At 33.4% G+C, this 15903-nt stretch overlaps 1 protein-coding gene across 6 annotated transcripts in view; it reads left to right on the top strand.

Moving 5' to 3' along the window:
- The first annotated feature begins 860 nt into the window (after positions 1 to 860).
- LOC131483417 (coiled-coil domain-containing protein 7-like) overlaps positions 861 to 15903 on the top strand; it is a 117286-nt gene continuing 102243 nt past the window's right edge. For 2 of the 6 annotated variants that reach the window (XR_009247656.1, XM_058681531.1), the window contains exons 1-6: positions 861 to 901; positions 5305 to 5415; positions 6522 to 6551; positions 6803 to 6883; positions 9732 to 9851; positions 10844 to 10873. Coding sequence is in view for 5 of the 6 variants with exons in the window: in XM_058681531.1 (XP_058537514.1) it covers position 6551; positions 6803 to 6883; positions 9732 to 9851; positions 10844 to 10873 (232 nt within the window). In the remaining variant the exon portion in view is untranslated. The remainder of the gene's footprint in view (positions 902 to 5304; positions 5416 to 6521; positions 6552 to 6802; positions 6884 to 9731; positions 9852 to 10843; positions 10874 to 15903) is intronic. The other 4 variants (XM_058681530.1, XM_058681528.1, XM_058681529.1 and 1 more) reach the window with 4 other exon arrangements.

Here is a 15903-nt window from a genome sequence, read left to right as displayed (position 1 = left end):
CAAAATTCAGCCCATCTGGTTTTCAAAGCCAAATGTTATAGGGATTTGTCTTTGGCATTTGGGCTCCCCAGTGTGATAGGCTGTTTCTCTCCCGTCTCCTCACCTGCAGTGCCCTTTGCTCCTGTGGACAGTCCTATGGGTCCCTTTAGCTCCCCTCTGCATCTCTGCCCTCCCTACCCTTTTCAGTGTGACAGCTTCTCTACATTTAGCTGTGGAGTTTGTTCTTACTGTCTTTGGGTCATTTTCTGGGTTATTAACACTGATATGAGTGTTTTCCAGTTGTATCTGTGACAATGTGAGCTTAGGGTCCTTCTACTCTGCCATCTTCCCTGGAAGTCATCACTGGAATTTTGGTAAGGATTGCTTTGAATCTCTTGATTGCTATAGGTGGTGTGAATATTTTCACAATATTAATTCTCTCAATCCATGAGCATGGAATATCTTTCCATTTATTTTTTTTCTTCTTCAATTTCTTTCATCAATGTCTTATAGTTTTTAGGGTATGGGTCTTTTGACTCCTTAGTAAAATTTATTCCAAGGTATTTTATTATTTTGAATGCTATTGTAAATGGGATTTTCTTAATTTCTCTTTCTGATAGAGTTGTAAGAGTACAAATCCTTGTCTTGTTTCTAATCTTAGAGAAAAACCTTTCAGGTTTCCACTGTTGATCTTATTAGCTGTGGGATTATCATATATGGTCTTTATTATGTTGAAATACATTCCCTCTATAAGCATTCTGTTGACAGTTTTTATCATGAATGGATGTTGAATTTTGTCAAAAGATTTTTCTGCATCTATTGAGGTAATATGATTTTTATCCTTCATTTTGTTAATGTGATGTGTCACATTGATTGATTTGCAGATGTTGATCCATCCTTGAATAAATGCCACTTGAATATGGTAAATAACCCTTTTAATGTTATTAGAACTTTTTTTATCATTCGTATTCCTAACAACATTCTCTTCATGATGATATATGTATTGCCTAAGATAATAAAACCTTTTTGTAAAGCTCTCCCCCTTTCTTTCTTAGCCCTCACCAGAATCACCTTTAATGTCCATTTTTCCAACAATCTTTTTAAGGTAATCTAGGGTTTTTTTTAAGTTTATTTGAGAGAGACAGAGGTAACATAAATTGGGGAAAGGCAGGAGAGAGAGGGAGACAGAGAGAATCCCTGATGTTGGGCTCAGACTCATAAAACTAAGATCCTGACCTGAGCTGAAACTGAGTCAGACACTTAACTGACTGAGCCACCCAGGCACCCCTAGTTTTTTTGTTTTTATCATGCTGTTCAAAACTCTTGTAGTTTCCTACCTATTACCCAATTCCAAAGACATTTCAACATTTTTTTGTACTTGTTACAGCAGTAGCCCACTTCCTGATCCAAAATTCTGTGTTAGTTTCCTTAAACTGGCATAACAAAATACCATAAACTGAGTGGCTTAAAGAACAAAAAACTATTGTCATACAGTCAGCAAGTAAAAATCCAGAATCAGATGTTGGTCATGATGTTTTCTTCTGAGACCTTGATTGAAAATCTGTTTCATGGCTCTTTCCTACCTTCTGGTGGTTTTCTGGCAATATTTGACATTTCTTCTCCTATAGATGCATCACCCTGATCTGTGCCTTCATCTTCATATGGTGTTCTCCCTATATATGTGTCTGTCTCTGTGCTCAAGTTTCTTGTTTTTATAAAGATACCATTTATATCAGATTAAGGCCTAGTATAATGACCTCATTTTAACTGGATTACCTTTTTAAATACCCTATTTCCAAATAAGGTCACATTCTGAAGTAATCGGGGATAGGAATTCTATACTTTTTGGCAGGAGTGGGCACAGTTTTACCCCATAACCCCTTCATTATAGTGTGAAGGATTGTGGAGATCACAGCTAATTATGCACCAATATCCGGAAGGCCTAATAAATTGAGTTCTGAACTTGGTACAGGACCATTATTTTCCACTAGGGACTCTGGGACCTTGGCCCAACCCCTAGTCTTGCATATTTTTGAAAGCTGAGACATCTGTTTAAAGTTGACAAGGCTCCATAATTCAGCCCTAGATTCTCTGGGAGGCACAGAAAGAATAGCACATGTATTAATCATAAGAGGATCATCCTGAAGACTCTAATTGAGCAGCCTGCTGGAGCCACAGGCCACCCACTACTTGACCATGAGTCCCTTGGTAACAAAGCTTATCAGTCTTCTCTTTAGGAACCTCCTACTGTTGAGTAACCAGATCTAGAGATTTCTTTGGGATACCCTACCCTAAATGGTCTAGGGGAGGACACAGGCTTACCATTTTTACATCACTCTTTCTTCTGGTCAGTATTTGCTATCTGGGCAGGAGCCATGTTTTACAAACTCAATAATTGTCAGTGAAGATCTGGATTATGTCTCAAACTGATCAACATGACCTTTAAGGAGGTTTAATTGAGTTCAATAACCCATAAGAACTGGATGAACAAACCTCATTTGTACATCTAAGAGACCAGTAGGGTGGCTCACAGGAAACTATATCCATGGAAGGATGATTCATCCATGTTGTTCAGTGCCAAAGACCTCATCATGTGTGGGCCAAATCTCTCAGAGTCAATATACTGTCCAGCTGAGAATGTAGATGGTGTTGAGTGCTTGCATTCTTCCAACCCAGTGCCATCCTCCTGTTTTTCCTTAGGCAAAGTGGCTGCTGTTATTGTACTCTGGAAGTGGGGGTCTTTAACGTCATACCCTAGAGGTGCCACTCTCACTAAGTTTAACAAGATTACCCCCTTCATTAAGGAGGCAAACTATCCAAGTCTCTAAGAGCGTCAGATTACTAAACAAAGTGATCCCAAAGAGATCTTTGTTCTTTTTTTATTTCAGGTATGAATCTTAACAAAAATTTGCTGTGTTATAGGCTGTCTTTTGGTGCCAGAACCATATTTACACCTAACAATGGTAACTGGGTACAACTCAGCATTCAGAGTCTCTGATGAGTTTTCTTGTCATCACTGAAGGACTATATCAGTAGTTAGGGAATTACTTCTCTAGCTTTCCTAGAGTCTCTCTTTTGGATCTGTATTTTGGACCACCATATGAGTTTGACCAAGGAATTAGAGGCTAAAGGGAAGCACCAGTGATCCCCCTAATACCTGAAAAAGTTATGTAACCAGTTGCTACCACTACCCAAAACACCCCCAGGATCCACTAGTATTTTCTGAGTTCTATTGGCATGGCTGATGAAGTACCCATGGAACTCTCAGACTCTTGAAAATGACCCACTAACATCACTGGAGAGTGTCTGATGGATTTCTCTAATACCTCTCAAAAGTGCCCTATGGGAAGTTGAGGGTGTTTGCCTTCTAGATAGAAAGTCAGTGTACTCTATTAACCATTCTGCTCAGTTCACCAATTTGTCAGAGAAAGCACTGACAGTTGTTGAGTTGGTCAATTAATAAGCCAAACTGAAAGTAATTTAATTACTTTATCTAATTACTATGATATTTTATAAGCAAGAGTCAAAACAGGAAAGGGCCAACTTTAACAATGTTCCATTTTTCCCCATTAAAGGAACCAGGGGAGTGTTAGATGTTCATCACAAATGCAGAGGGGAGATTGTCTCTCACTGCTGAAGGATCCTCAAACAAAAGGCTCTTGCCATTTTATGGCGCCAGGATATGGAGGGACTTGGGGAGGGCTAGGAGTGGAAAAGTACTGAAAACTAAGTCAGAAAGGAGAAAGTTGTCCTCAAGGCTTCCCCAGGAAGGTAGCCTAAGCAGAGTCACCTGAATAGTACAGTGCCTCATTTGAAGTCTATGAATGGAACAGCTGGTCTAGGGAATGCCGACCTGGAGAGGCCTGAATACATGATTGTACTTCCTTGTAAAGATCAGCACACCAGCTGTGTTTTAGGCCTAGTGTGGAGTAGGAGGCTTTTTCATATGATAACTGCCAGTTAAAAACTTCGTAATTTTCTATGGGTTGAACCTGAAAGATTACACATAGGATTTTAACTTGGATCTGCACGCCATAGTTTATACACTTATACTAATATATATTGAGATACACACACACACACACACACACACACACACACACACATTCATGCATACATGTGCATGTGAATATATACATGCATATTGTGCATATACATGTTTTAGAAATCATTAGGACTCCTGGACACCTTCAATTCTAATCTCTCATGTCTCATTCTTGCCTTCCTCCATTTCATATGTGTATATTCTTTCTTCCAGTGTTAATCTTGAATCTTTATTGGAGCTAAGAGCCTGAGCATGTAGTTGCTCAATCCTATAATGCTTCAACTTCATTAAGGAACTGCTCAGCACATACCACTACAAAAATAAGTCTATTCAAATGATTTAGTGATTTTTCTTGCAATCTGCCCCCTATATTCTTGCCTAAGATTGAGGGTATTTTTCAAACACTGTATTGATGACTTATTTGGATTAGTATTGTTATTTTTATCCCTTCACTAGAGTCATTTCACTTGCATTCAGTGTTAGTTTCCTCTTCTTATTCTTGTTAATTTAATTTTATTTTTGGAATGTATAGAGAGCATTAATCTGCTTCAAAAAGCAAATATTATGCAAAAGATATATGTCCTTCTCTTTGCATTCCTTAGACTTCTCTCCCATCCCATCTTCTTATAGGTAAGTAACTATTATTTTCATGTTTATTTTTCCTCTATTTTGTGAATTTAATATCTATTTCTCTATTTGTTTCTGATTACTTCTTTCTGACCCAAAAGTTAGCATACTAGATACACTTTTTAAAACAGTTTTTCCACTTAAACATTAGCTCTTTTTGTCAGTTTATAGAAATATTTATTAATTTTATGCAAATACATAGAGCAGTTTATACCATGTAATATGCCATAGATTATACTATACCATAATTTATAACATAACCTTAGTTTATTCAACCAATATCCTATTCTTAAACATTTAGATGATTTTAAATATTTTGCAATTGCAGACAATATTGTAATGAATAGACCTTGTACATATGCATTTTTGTTGGTTGGTTTATTGTTATCAATTAACCTAGTATATAAATAACCCAAAAGTGGAGACTGTTATGAAATGTATTTGTTGCCTCAGAATATTTAGGACATAATGAGACAGCCTCAGTAGTATCAATTAAAACTTTTCTTATCATTTCCATGTCAGATCAACCATTAGGACAATTTATTTATAGGTATAAAAAGAAAATGCTATTGTACACTTGTTATAAATTTAAATCTGAAGTTTTCATAGATCTGCTTTTCCATTTAGTGAACTAAATGCATCTCTTTATTTAGCTCATTTTGGAGTACCAGATGAAAATTTAATGCTTGTGAATGAAGATTCAGTGTCACAACCCCAAATGCAAGTAGAGAAATAAATAACTTACAGAAAGAAAAGGCGCCATAGTAAGTATAATAATTATGGATAAGTTTAAAGTATTTTAAATCCATCAGAAGATTTTTTTCTTCGGTTCATGAAGACACTTTTGAGCATATGTTTTATAGAAACTTTACACTCTAACCTAAATTGTGAATATGCAAAGATAACTAGAAAACAAAAGTAAAAGCATTAATACCCTCAGGCTGGAATTTCAAATCATAAGACTATTTCACAGTCATAGGACACACATTAAGTATCCACCAAGGCCCAATAACTCTCCAGTAATACCTCAAAGTATCTTTTAGCTGAATCTGTGAGATTACAGTTCTTGGGAGATTTTGACAATTGGGCACTTCTGACCTGTAGTAGTGTCATTCTGACATAAGGTCCAATTGAGAAACGCGAGAGGTTTAATTGGGCCACACTGTCATCATTTGTTACTGAGAGAGAGCTGCTAGCTATGAAGTTGGTTTTTTCAGACAATAAACTAATTTGAAAGTCACAATTAAGCCTTTATTCACTTGTGATAATATAAACAAGAGTCTAAATATAAAAGGGCACCAGCCCACCAGTATTTCAACCAGTGTTTCATAAAATGACATCAGACAAGCATCAAATGTATCAGTGCAGATGGGTGAAGAATGTCTTACATATACATATATACATACATACATACATACATATGTACAATTATCTACCATTATAGAAGTATTCATATTATAACAGCTCTGTAGTTGAGATATATGTATCAGTTTATTTGGCCAGTCTCCATGCTTTAACATTTAAATGGTTTTAAGTACTTTGGAATTACAAAAAAGGCTGTAATGAATACTCTTGTGCATATGAGTTTTCATTGCTTGGTCTATTATTGTGTATTAGCCTAAGTATAAATCACCCATGATACCTGAAGACCAACATAAAATGTATTTGTTACTTAGGTTTATTTATGAAATAATGAGACAGTTTTGAAATCAGCCATTTTCATAACAGTTCTAGCATTATAATAATTCACTTATGACCTTATAAAAATGAAGGAAAATGCTACTGTGCATTTGTTATAAATTTGAAATCTAGGGATTTCACAATAGATGTGTTTTTCCAGTTCGTAGACTAAATCTATCTCTTTCTATAGCTTATTTTGGCATACCTGATGAAAATCTTACAGGGGCGCCTGGGTGGCGCAGTCGGTTAAGCGTCCGACTTCAGCCAGGTCACGATCTCGCGGTCCGTGAGTTCGAGCCCCGCGTCAGGCTCTGGGCTGATGGCTCGGAGCCTGGAGCCTGTTTCCGATTCTGTGTCTCCCTCTCTCTCTGCCCCTCCCCCGTTCATGCTCTGTCTCTCTGTGTCCCAAAAATAAAATAAAAAATGTTGAAAAAAAAATTAAAAAAAAAAAAAAAAAAAAAGAAAATCTTATGTTTGCGAGTCAAGATTCAGCATCAAAATCCCAAGTGCAAGTAAAGAAAAAAATAACTTCCAGAAAGGAAAGACGTAAAAGTAAGTATAGTAATTATAGGAAACTTTAAATTATTTTAAATTAACCTCATCAGATTTCATTTGGTTCATGAATATGTTTTTTGGGCATATATTTTACAGAAACCTTACACTCAGATCTAAAGTGTGAATATCCTGGGGCACCTGGGTGGCTCAGTCAGCTGAGTGTCTGACTTCAGCTCTGGTCAGATCTCGTGGTTCCTGGGTTCAAGCTCTGCATTGGGCTCTGTGCTGACAGCTCAGAGCCTGGAACCTGCTTCAGATTCTCTGTCTCCCTCTCTCTCTGCCCCTCGCCTGTCCATGCTTACACACTCTCTCTCTTTCTCTCTTTCTCTCAAAAAATAAGTAAATATTAAAAAATAGATAAGGCATGTATATCCTAAGATAGAGACAAAAGCAAAATTAATAATACTGTTTGGATGGTGTTTGCAAGGTCAGTAATTATTAAGTAAATGGCTTCCACGCACACTAATGAAAATTATTCACATGATTTTTTTCTTCCATGGGAAGAAAATTTGATGATTTTTTGGCATATCCAGACATTTCAAACATTTATGTTTTTTTTTCCTTAGCATTTCCTCTTGAAAAGCAAAACAATGAAATGATGTCACAGGAAAATCAATTTCCTGAGGACAAAGTTTTATTTTTAGAAACCAAGTTCAAAGTAAAAAACTTGAAACTACTAGAAATATGAATCTTGATAGCAAGTAATTAAATGTAAATCTTATGAATTATTTTTAATTAAATTCAGGAGAACACTTTTGGATTTATGAATATGTCTTCAACCATATGCTCTTTGGTAATGATTCCCATCACACTTTAGATACTTATTAATAATTTATCTCTTTGTTTTAAAATTACTGAATTAGATGTGTTAAATCTTACTTTGGGATTTATTTTTTCTTGCAGTTGTGGCAGCTTATGATTTATATCTTATGACACTCTATTATTTATGGTATATAAAGTTAAGATTTATAATATCTTTCAAGGACAGAACATTTTGTCTTAATTAGGAAGTTTTTATTTATTTTCCCCCAAAACTACTTTATCTACTATTAATGTAGCTCCATAAACCTCTGGTTGGTATTTGCATCATATATTTTTTCTATCCTGTTTCTTGTATCTTTGTGATTTTGCTGTATCTTTTGCAAGAAACTTATAAGTGTAAATATCTTAAAATTCAGCTCGTTCTTTGTCTTTTAAGTAGTTCTCAATCATATATAATCTAGTTATTTCTACTTTTAATTACCCCATTTCTTGGGTAATTTTTCCTACTTTTCTTTCACTTTTTCACTCTCTGTATTTTTTTATCCTTATATGTTTTTCCTTAGCCATATCTGATTAAAAATGTTTAGACTTTATTCTAAAATGTGAATACTCTAAAAAAACTAAAGAATCATTTTAAATATGTAAGTATATATAATAATGTTTATAATAATATTTCTAAATTAAATATATTTAATGCTTCTGTAAAAGTAGCAAGACTGCTTACATACACACAAGTGAAAGTATATTCACATGATATTTATATTTCAACTAGACAGGATTTGCTTATATCATTAAAAAATGACATAACATATTGTTGGATAAATAACATATATTGTAAATCCAAAAGTTCTACCACAGATCCAGTTCTCTATTTAGTGCTTTTATGACTTTCTTCTTGAGGCCCAGAAAATGGATGAGATATCAGATGAAAATATTTTGCCTGACACTTAAAACTGTTAGAAAGAAAAGACTCAGTAGTGAATATGATAATTATGATTATTAAATTATTTAAAATTTCAATTGATTTGAACAGAATTTTGTTTATGAATGTATATTCTGCTACAAGCTTACATACATCTATTAAGTCAGATTTTTATTGTGTTATTTAAATTTCCTATTTCTTGATTTTCTTGAATTTTGTTTGTCCTACCAATTATGGAGAGATGCATATTGAATTTTCGCATTATGATTGTGGACTTATTTATTCCTGCAGTACTATTTTCATTATATTGCCAATTTTCCTTATACTGTCTGTTGTTAGGTGCATAGAAATACAAACGTTAGATAATTTCTTATGAATTCAATGATTTCTTTTTCTGAAAGGTGCCATTTTATTCTGTCTCCATTAAGGTCTTTTGACCAAAATCCTATTTTGTCTGACAGTGACATAACTATTGCATATTTATTTTGGTTACATTTACATGACATATCTTTTTTCACCTACTTAGTTTCCAATTTTCTGTATTATTATTATTTAGTAGTGTCACTTATAAATAACCTATAATTAAATTATTTATAAATCTAGTATGACTGTCTTTGTCTATCCCTATAACATATAATCCATTTATAATTATGGTACTTATTGATACATTTGGATTTAATTATTTCTATTTTGGAGTGCTCTGTATTCTTCCTACCTGACCTAGCTTTCTTTCTATTTCGTTTCCTTATTTTGGAATTATTACTTTCTAATCAGTCTAACTTTTACATCAATCCTATACGTTTTAAAATTTTTAAGTATTTAAAAAATGTAAATGCCCTTAGTACCATAAAGTCTAATTATAACTTTCTAAATGTGTGTATAAAGTAACAAAAGTACCTTCACATACTTTCAGGAAAGCACTGTGATGATTTTCATATTTAATTTTATAGTCTGTTTTGAAAATTCACCAGAATTTTGTTTTGTTTTGTTTTGTTTTGTTTTGTGTGTATGTGTGGGGGGGAAGTGTTTGATCATTTGTTTAAATTGTGTTCATTTGCTTAAATTTTATAAAACTGGAAAGAAACTGTAAGTGGTTCTTTATTAAAAATAAAGAGAGTTAACTTTTACTTTTTATTGAGTTAAAAGTCTCTATTTTTATAGCTGAGAAAATGGATGAAAAAGCAGGTAAAAATCTTTCACCTGAAGATAATGAAGTTTTAATCTCAAAAGGCTCATCTCAAATTAAGACGCTTGGAGCTACCAGAAAAGTGGGACTTACTAGTAAGTATAATTATTAAAAATATTATTTAAAATAAAAAAATTATTAAAAGATATTTAATATATTTCTTTCTTCAGTTCATGAATATATATATTCAATCATAAACGCATGCTATATACTGTATCATATATACATATATATGCTACATCTGTAATGTGTGTGCATGTATGTTATCCATTTGGTCAAGTTGATTAATTATGTTGTTGGTGCTTTCTTAATTTCATTGAGATTCTATGCTTATTATTTGTGAGGAAAGTATATTAAATTCAACTACTGTGATTGTTTATTTCTCTATTACTCTTTGTAGTTCTGCCAATTTTTGTTTTATTTTTCTAAGGCTTTTTTACTGTATATAATAAATATAAGTTATATGCAGATATATACATATGTATGTAATAAATACACAAATTTTAAAATGTTATATATTCTTAGTGAACTGAAATTTCTGTCTTAATGATGGACATTTTGTAATAACTTTTTTGTGTGCTTTTAGTCCATTTTATCTAATATTTACATAGTATCTTAATGTAATTATTTGCATAGAATAATTTTTTCATCATTTTACTTTCAATATTTTCATATTGCTATGAATTAGTTGTGTAACTTTAAAACAAAAGGCATTGTGGTTGGTTATTTTTTAATCCAATGTAACAGTCTTTGTGTTTTAAATAGAACATTTAATAAGATTTACATTTAATGGAAGAATTGATATGTTGGGGGTAAATGATTTGTATTTTGTCTTTCTTCTCTGATGTGTTTTTGATATTCTTTTAAATTTGTTTTGAATGTATTCTTTACCATTTCTTTATTCCCTCACCGATTATCTGTTACAAAAATATTGAATTTAATCCTAAATTGTGAATACCTTATAAAACTATTCTCTTGAAAAGTACTCCCATTATTTCTGTATTTCACATAGTCACTCTGTAAATCACTATCCCAACAATGAGTAGACATCACTATTTCAACAACATGGTATTTGATTATGTTTCAGAACATGAAAGGAAATATTCCTCGATAATTGGTATGTATTTGAATTACAAATTAATGAATATAATTGTCTTCTTAATGGGTTAAAAGCATCCTTCTTATAGCTCAGAAAGTAGATATGTTAGATGAAAATCTTTTACTCAAGCATAAAGTTACATTGTCAATAAGCCAGTCTCAAAGTAAGAAATTTATACCTGTGAAAATGAAAACACTAAGTAGTAAGTATGACAATTTTCAATATCACTGATTTATTTTTCATTAAAGCAGCAAAACTTTGTCCTTATAATCAATCATGTATTTTGTACGCATCTGTTAGCTCAAATGTATTTATTGTGTTGTTCAATTCTTCTTTAATTGAAGTTCTGTCTATTCTATATTACTAAGAGATGTTATGTTAAATTCTCCCACTGTGGTTACAGACTTCTCTGTGCTTCCTGGTAGTTTTGCCAGTTTGTTTTATGTATTTGGAAACTCGGTTATTAAATGTGTGCAAATTTGTACTTGTTATTTATATCTGATAAACTGAGCCTTTGTCTCTTTAAAAGTATAATCTTTCTTTCTAGGAATATTTTTGTGCCTTAATGTTTATTTTGTCTTTTGGTAATATAGCTGTATGCCTTCTTGTGATAAGTATTTACAGTTTTTTCTTAAGATTTTAGACAGAAGTTAATGGTGCCTATAGCATCTTAGTATTTTCTTATAATGATCCTAACCCACAAGAAAAACCCAACAATATCTTCATTAATTGGTTGTGTCAAACCAAATTAGGACCTGTTGGGATCTACATAACTTTTGTGGGAACATAAATTATCAGTAAACTTGGGCAAATACCTAGCAGTGTGATTGCTGGCTCATATGGCAAGACTGTATTTAACTTTATAAGAAACTGGCAAACCATCTGCAAAGTGCCTCTAGTGTTTTGCATTCCAACCAGCAGTGAATTGGAGTTCCCATTGATATACATCCCTGGCATCATTTGTTGTTTTCAGTGTTTTGGATTTTAGCCATTTTAATAGGTGTGTAATAGTATCTCATTGTTTTAATTTATAATTCCCTGATGACACATATGTAGAATTTCTTTTCAGATGCTTATGTGCCATCTATATGATTTATTTGTTAAGGTATCTGTTCAGATCATTTGCCAATATTGTGATTGGGTTATTTGTTTTCTAATTGTTGAGATTTAAAGCATTCCTTAAATACTATTAATAGCAGTTCTTTATCAGATATATGTTCTGCAAATATTTTCTTCCGTCTGTGTCTTGTATTATTATTCTCTTAACAGTGCCTTTCAGAGATCAGAAGTTTGTTTTCCTTTTAATTTAACTTATCATTTTTATTTTATTCATGGATTGTGCTTTTGGTATTGTATATAAAAAGGCATCACCAGTTTGCATTACAAAAACAGTGTAAGAGGGTTCCTCTTTCTCTGCACCCTTGCCAACACCTATTGTTTCCTGTGTTGATAATTATAGCCATTTTTACTGGTATGAGGTGATATCTCATTGTAGTTTTGTGTCTCCCTGATGATCAGTGCTGTTGAGCACCTTTTCATGTATCTGTTGGCCATCTGAATGTTATCTTTGGAAAAATGTCCATGTCTATTCATGTCTTCTGCCCAATTTTTAATCAGATTATATGTTTTTAGGGTGCTGAGTTTGATAAATTCTTTACAGATTTTGGATACTAACCCTTTATCGGATATGTCATTTGCAAATATCTTCTCCCATTTGGTAGGTTGCCTTTTAGTTTTATTGATTGTTACTTTCACCGTAGAGAAATTTTTTTATTTTGAAGAAGTCCCAAAGTTTATTTTTGCTTTTGTTTCCCTTGTCTCAGGACACATATCTAGTAAAAAGTTGCTATGGCCAATGTCAAGGATATTAGTGCCTGTGTTCCTCCTGGATTTTTATAGTTTCATGTCTCACATTTAGGTCTTTCATCCATTTTGAATTTATTTTTGTGTATGGTGTAAGAAAGTGGTCCAGTTTCATTATCCTGTATGTTGCTGTCCAGTTTTCCCAGCACCATTTGTTGAGGAGACTCTTTTTTCCATTGGATATTCTTTCTTGCTTATCAAAGATTAATTCCCCATAGAGTTGTGGGTTCATTTCTAGATTTTCTATTCTGTTCCATTGATCTATGTGTCTGTTTCTGTGCCTGTACCATACTGTCTTAGTCACTACAGCTTTGTAATATAACTTGAAGCCTAGAATTGTTATGCCTCCAGCTTTGCTTGTCTGTAGTATAGACATTTGAACAATATTTGTTATTCCAAAAACCAATATTTGTTGTTTCAATCCATGAACATGCAAAGTTTTTCAATTTCTTTGTGTCATCTTCAATTTCTTTCATCATTGTTCTATAGTTTTCAGAGTACAGGTCTATCACCTCTTTGATTATGTTTATTCCTAGATAATCTTATGTTTTGGTGCAATTGAAAATGGGATTCATTAATTAATTTCTCTTTCTGGTTCTTCAATGTTGGTGTATAGAAATTCAACAGATTTCTGTATATTGATTTGTATCTTATGATTTTAATGATTCATGTATTAGTTCTAAGTTTTTTAGTGGAGTCTTTCAGATTTTTTACATAAAGTATCATGTCATCATCAGCAAATAGGGAAATTCTTCTTCCTTGCTGTTTTGGATACATTTTATTTCTTTTTGTTGTCAGATTGCTGCGGCTAGCATTTCCAGTACTATGTTGAATAGCAGTGGTAAGAGTGGACATCCCAGTCTTGTTCCTGATCTTAGGAGAAAAGCTCTCAGTTTTTCCCCATTGAGGATGATGTTAGCTGTGGGTCTTTTATATATGGCCTTTTTTATATTGAGATAGGTTCCCTCCAACCCTACTTTGTTGAGGGTTTTTAACATGAATGGATGTTGTACTTTGTCAGATGATTTTTCTGCATCTATTGAAAGGATCATATGGTTCTTATCCTTTCTTTTGTTAATGTGGTGTATCACACTGATTGATTTGTAAACATTGAACCATGCTTGCAGCCCAGGAATAAATCCCATTTAATCATGGTGAATGATTCTGTTAATGTACTGTTGGATTTGGTTTGCTAGTATTTTATTAAGAATTTTTGCATCCATGTTCATCAGAGTTATTGGCCTCTGCTCTTTTTTTAAAATGTTTATTTATTTTTGAGAGAGAGACAGAGACAGAGACAGAGACAGAGTGTGAGTGGGGGAGGGGCAGAGAGGGAGACACAGAATCTGAAGCAGGCTCCAGGCTCTGAGCTGTTAGCACAAAGCCTGAAGCGGGGCTCAGACTCACAACTGTGAGATCTGACCTGAGCCGAAGTCAGACACTCAACTGACTGAGCCATACAGGCACACCAGGCCTGTACTGTTTTTTAGCGGAATCTTTATCTGGTTTTGGTATTAGGGTAATTCTGGCCTCGTATATCAGTTTGGAAGTTTTTCTTCCTCTTCTATTGTTTTGGAATAATTTGAAAAGAATAGGTATTGACTCTTCTTTATTTTTTGTTTTAATTTAAATTCAAGTTAGTTAACATACAGTGTAGTCTTGACTTCAGGGTAGAACCCAGTGATTCATCTCTTACTTATGACACCCAGTGCTCATCCTGAAAAATGCCCTCCTTAATGCCCTTCACCCATTTAACACATCCCCCCAACCCTACACCAACCTTCAGTTTGTTCTCTATATTTAACTCTCTTATGATTTGCCTCCCATTCTGTTTTTATTTTATATTTCCTTCCCTTCCCCTATGTTCATTTGTTGAGTTTCTCAAATTACACATATGATTTAAGTCATATGATACCTGTCTTTCTTTGATTTATTTTGCTTAGCATAATACCCTCCAGTTCCATCCACACTGTTGCAAATGGTAAGATTTCATTCTTTTTCATCACTGTATGTATGTATGTATGTATGCATGTGTATATACATGTATATGTATGTATATGTATGTATATATGTATACATGTATACATATATACATACATATATATGTATACATGTGTGTATATATATGTGTGTGTGTGTGTGTGTATATATATATATATATATATATATATATATATATATATTACCCACATCTTCTTTCTCCATTGATCGGTTGATGGACATTTAGGCTCTTTCCATAATTTGCCTATTATTGATAGTCAAGCATTTTTGTATCCTTTGTAATTCCTTGTAGTGCAATTGCTGGGTTGTAGGGTAGTTCTGTTTTTAATGTTTGAGAAACCTCCATACTGTTTTCTAGAGTGGCAGCACCAGTTTGCATCCCCACCAACAGTGCAAAAGTGTTTCTCTTTCTCCTCATCCTCACCAACATTTTTTGTTTCCTAGGTTGTTAATTTTAGCCATTATGACAGGTGTTAGGTAGTATCTCTTTGTGGTTTTGATTTGTATTTCTCTGATTATGAGAGATGTTGAGCATCTTTTCATGTGTGTGTTAGCCATCTGGATGTTTTCTTTGGAAAAGTTTCTATTCATGTCTTCTGTCATTTCTTCAGTAAGTTCTTTATAGATTTGGGATAATGAAAACACAACAATGCAAACCCTTTGGGATGCAGCAAAGGCAGCCGCAGCCCTAAGAGGAAAATACATTGCAATTCAGGCCTATCTCAAGAAGCAAGAAAGTTCCCAAATATACAACCTAACCTTATACCTAAAGGAGCTAGAAAAAAAGCAGAAAAAAAGGCCAAAGCCAGCAGAAGAAAAGAAATAATAAAGATTAGAACAGAAATAAACTACATAGAATATTAAAAAAAAAACACACAGAACATATCAATGAAGCTAAGAGCTGGTTTTTGGAAAGAATAAACAAAATTGATAAATCCCTAGCCAGACTTCTCAAAAAGAAAAGAGAGCAGACTCAAATAGATACAATCATGAATGAAAGAAGAGAGATCACAGCCAACACCACAGAAATACAAACGATTATCAGAGAATAGTATGAAAAATTATATGCCAACAAACTGGACAATATGGAAGAAATGGAAAAATTCCAAGACACACACAACCAAACCTCAAATAGAAAGAAAAAGAAAATTTGAACAGGCCCATAACCAGCAAAGAAATTGAAT

Source organism: Neofelis nebulosa, chromosome 8, assembly GCF_028018385.1.
Source record: "Neofelis nebulosa isolate mNeoNeb1 chromosome 8, mNeoNeb1.pri, whole genome shotgun sequence".
Taxonomy (NCBI): domain Eukaryota; kingdom Metazoa; phylum Chordata; class Mammalia; order Carnivora; family Felidae; genus Neofelis; species Neofelis nebulosa.
The sequence above is the reverse complement of the archived record's forward strand: the minus strand, read 5'-3'. Positions and strand labels throughout refer to the sequence as shown.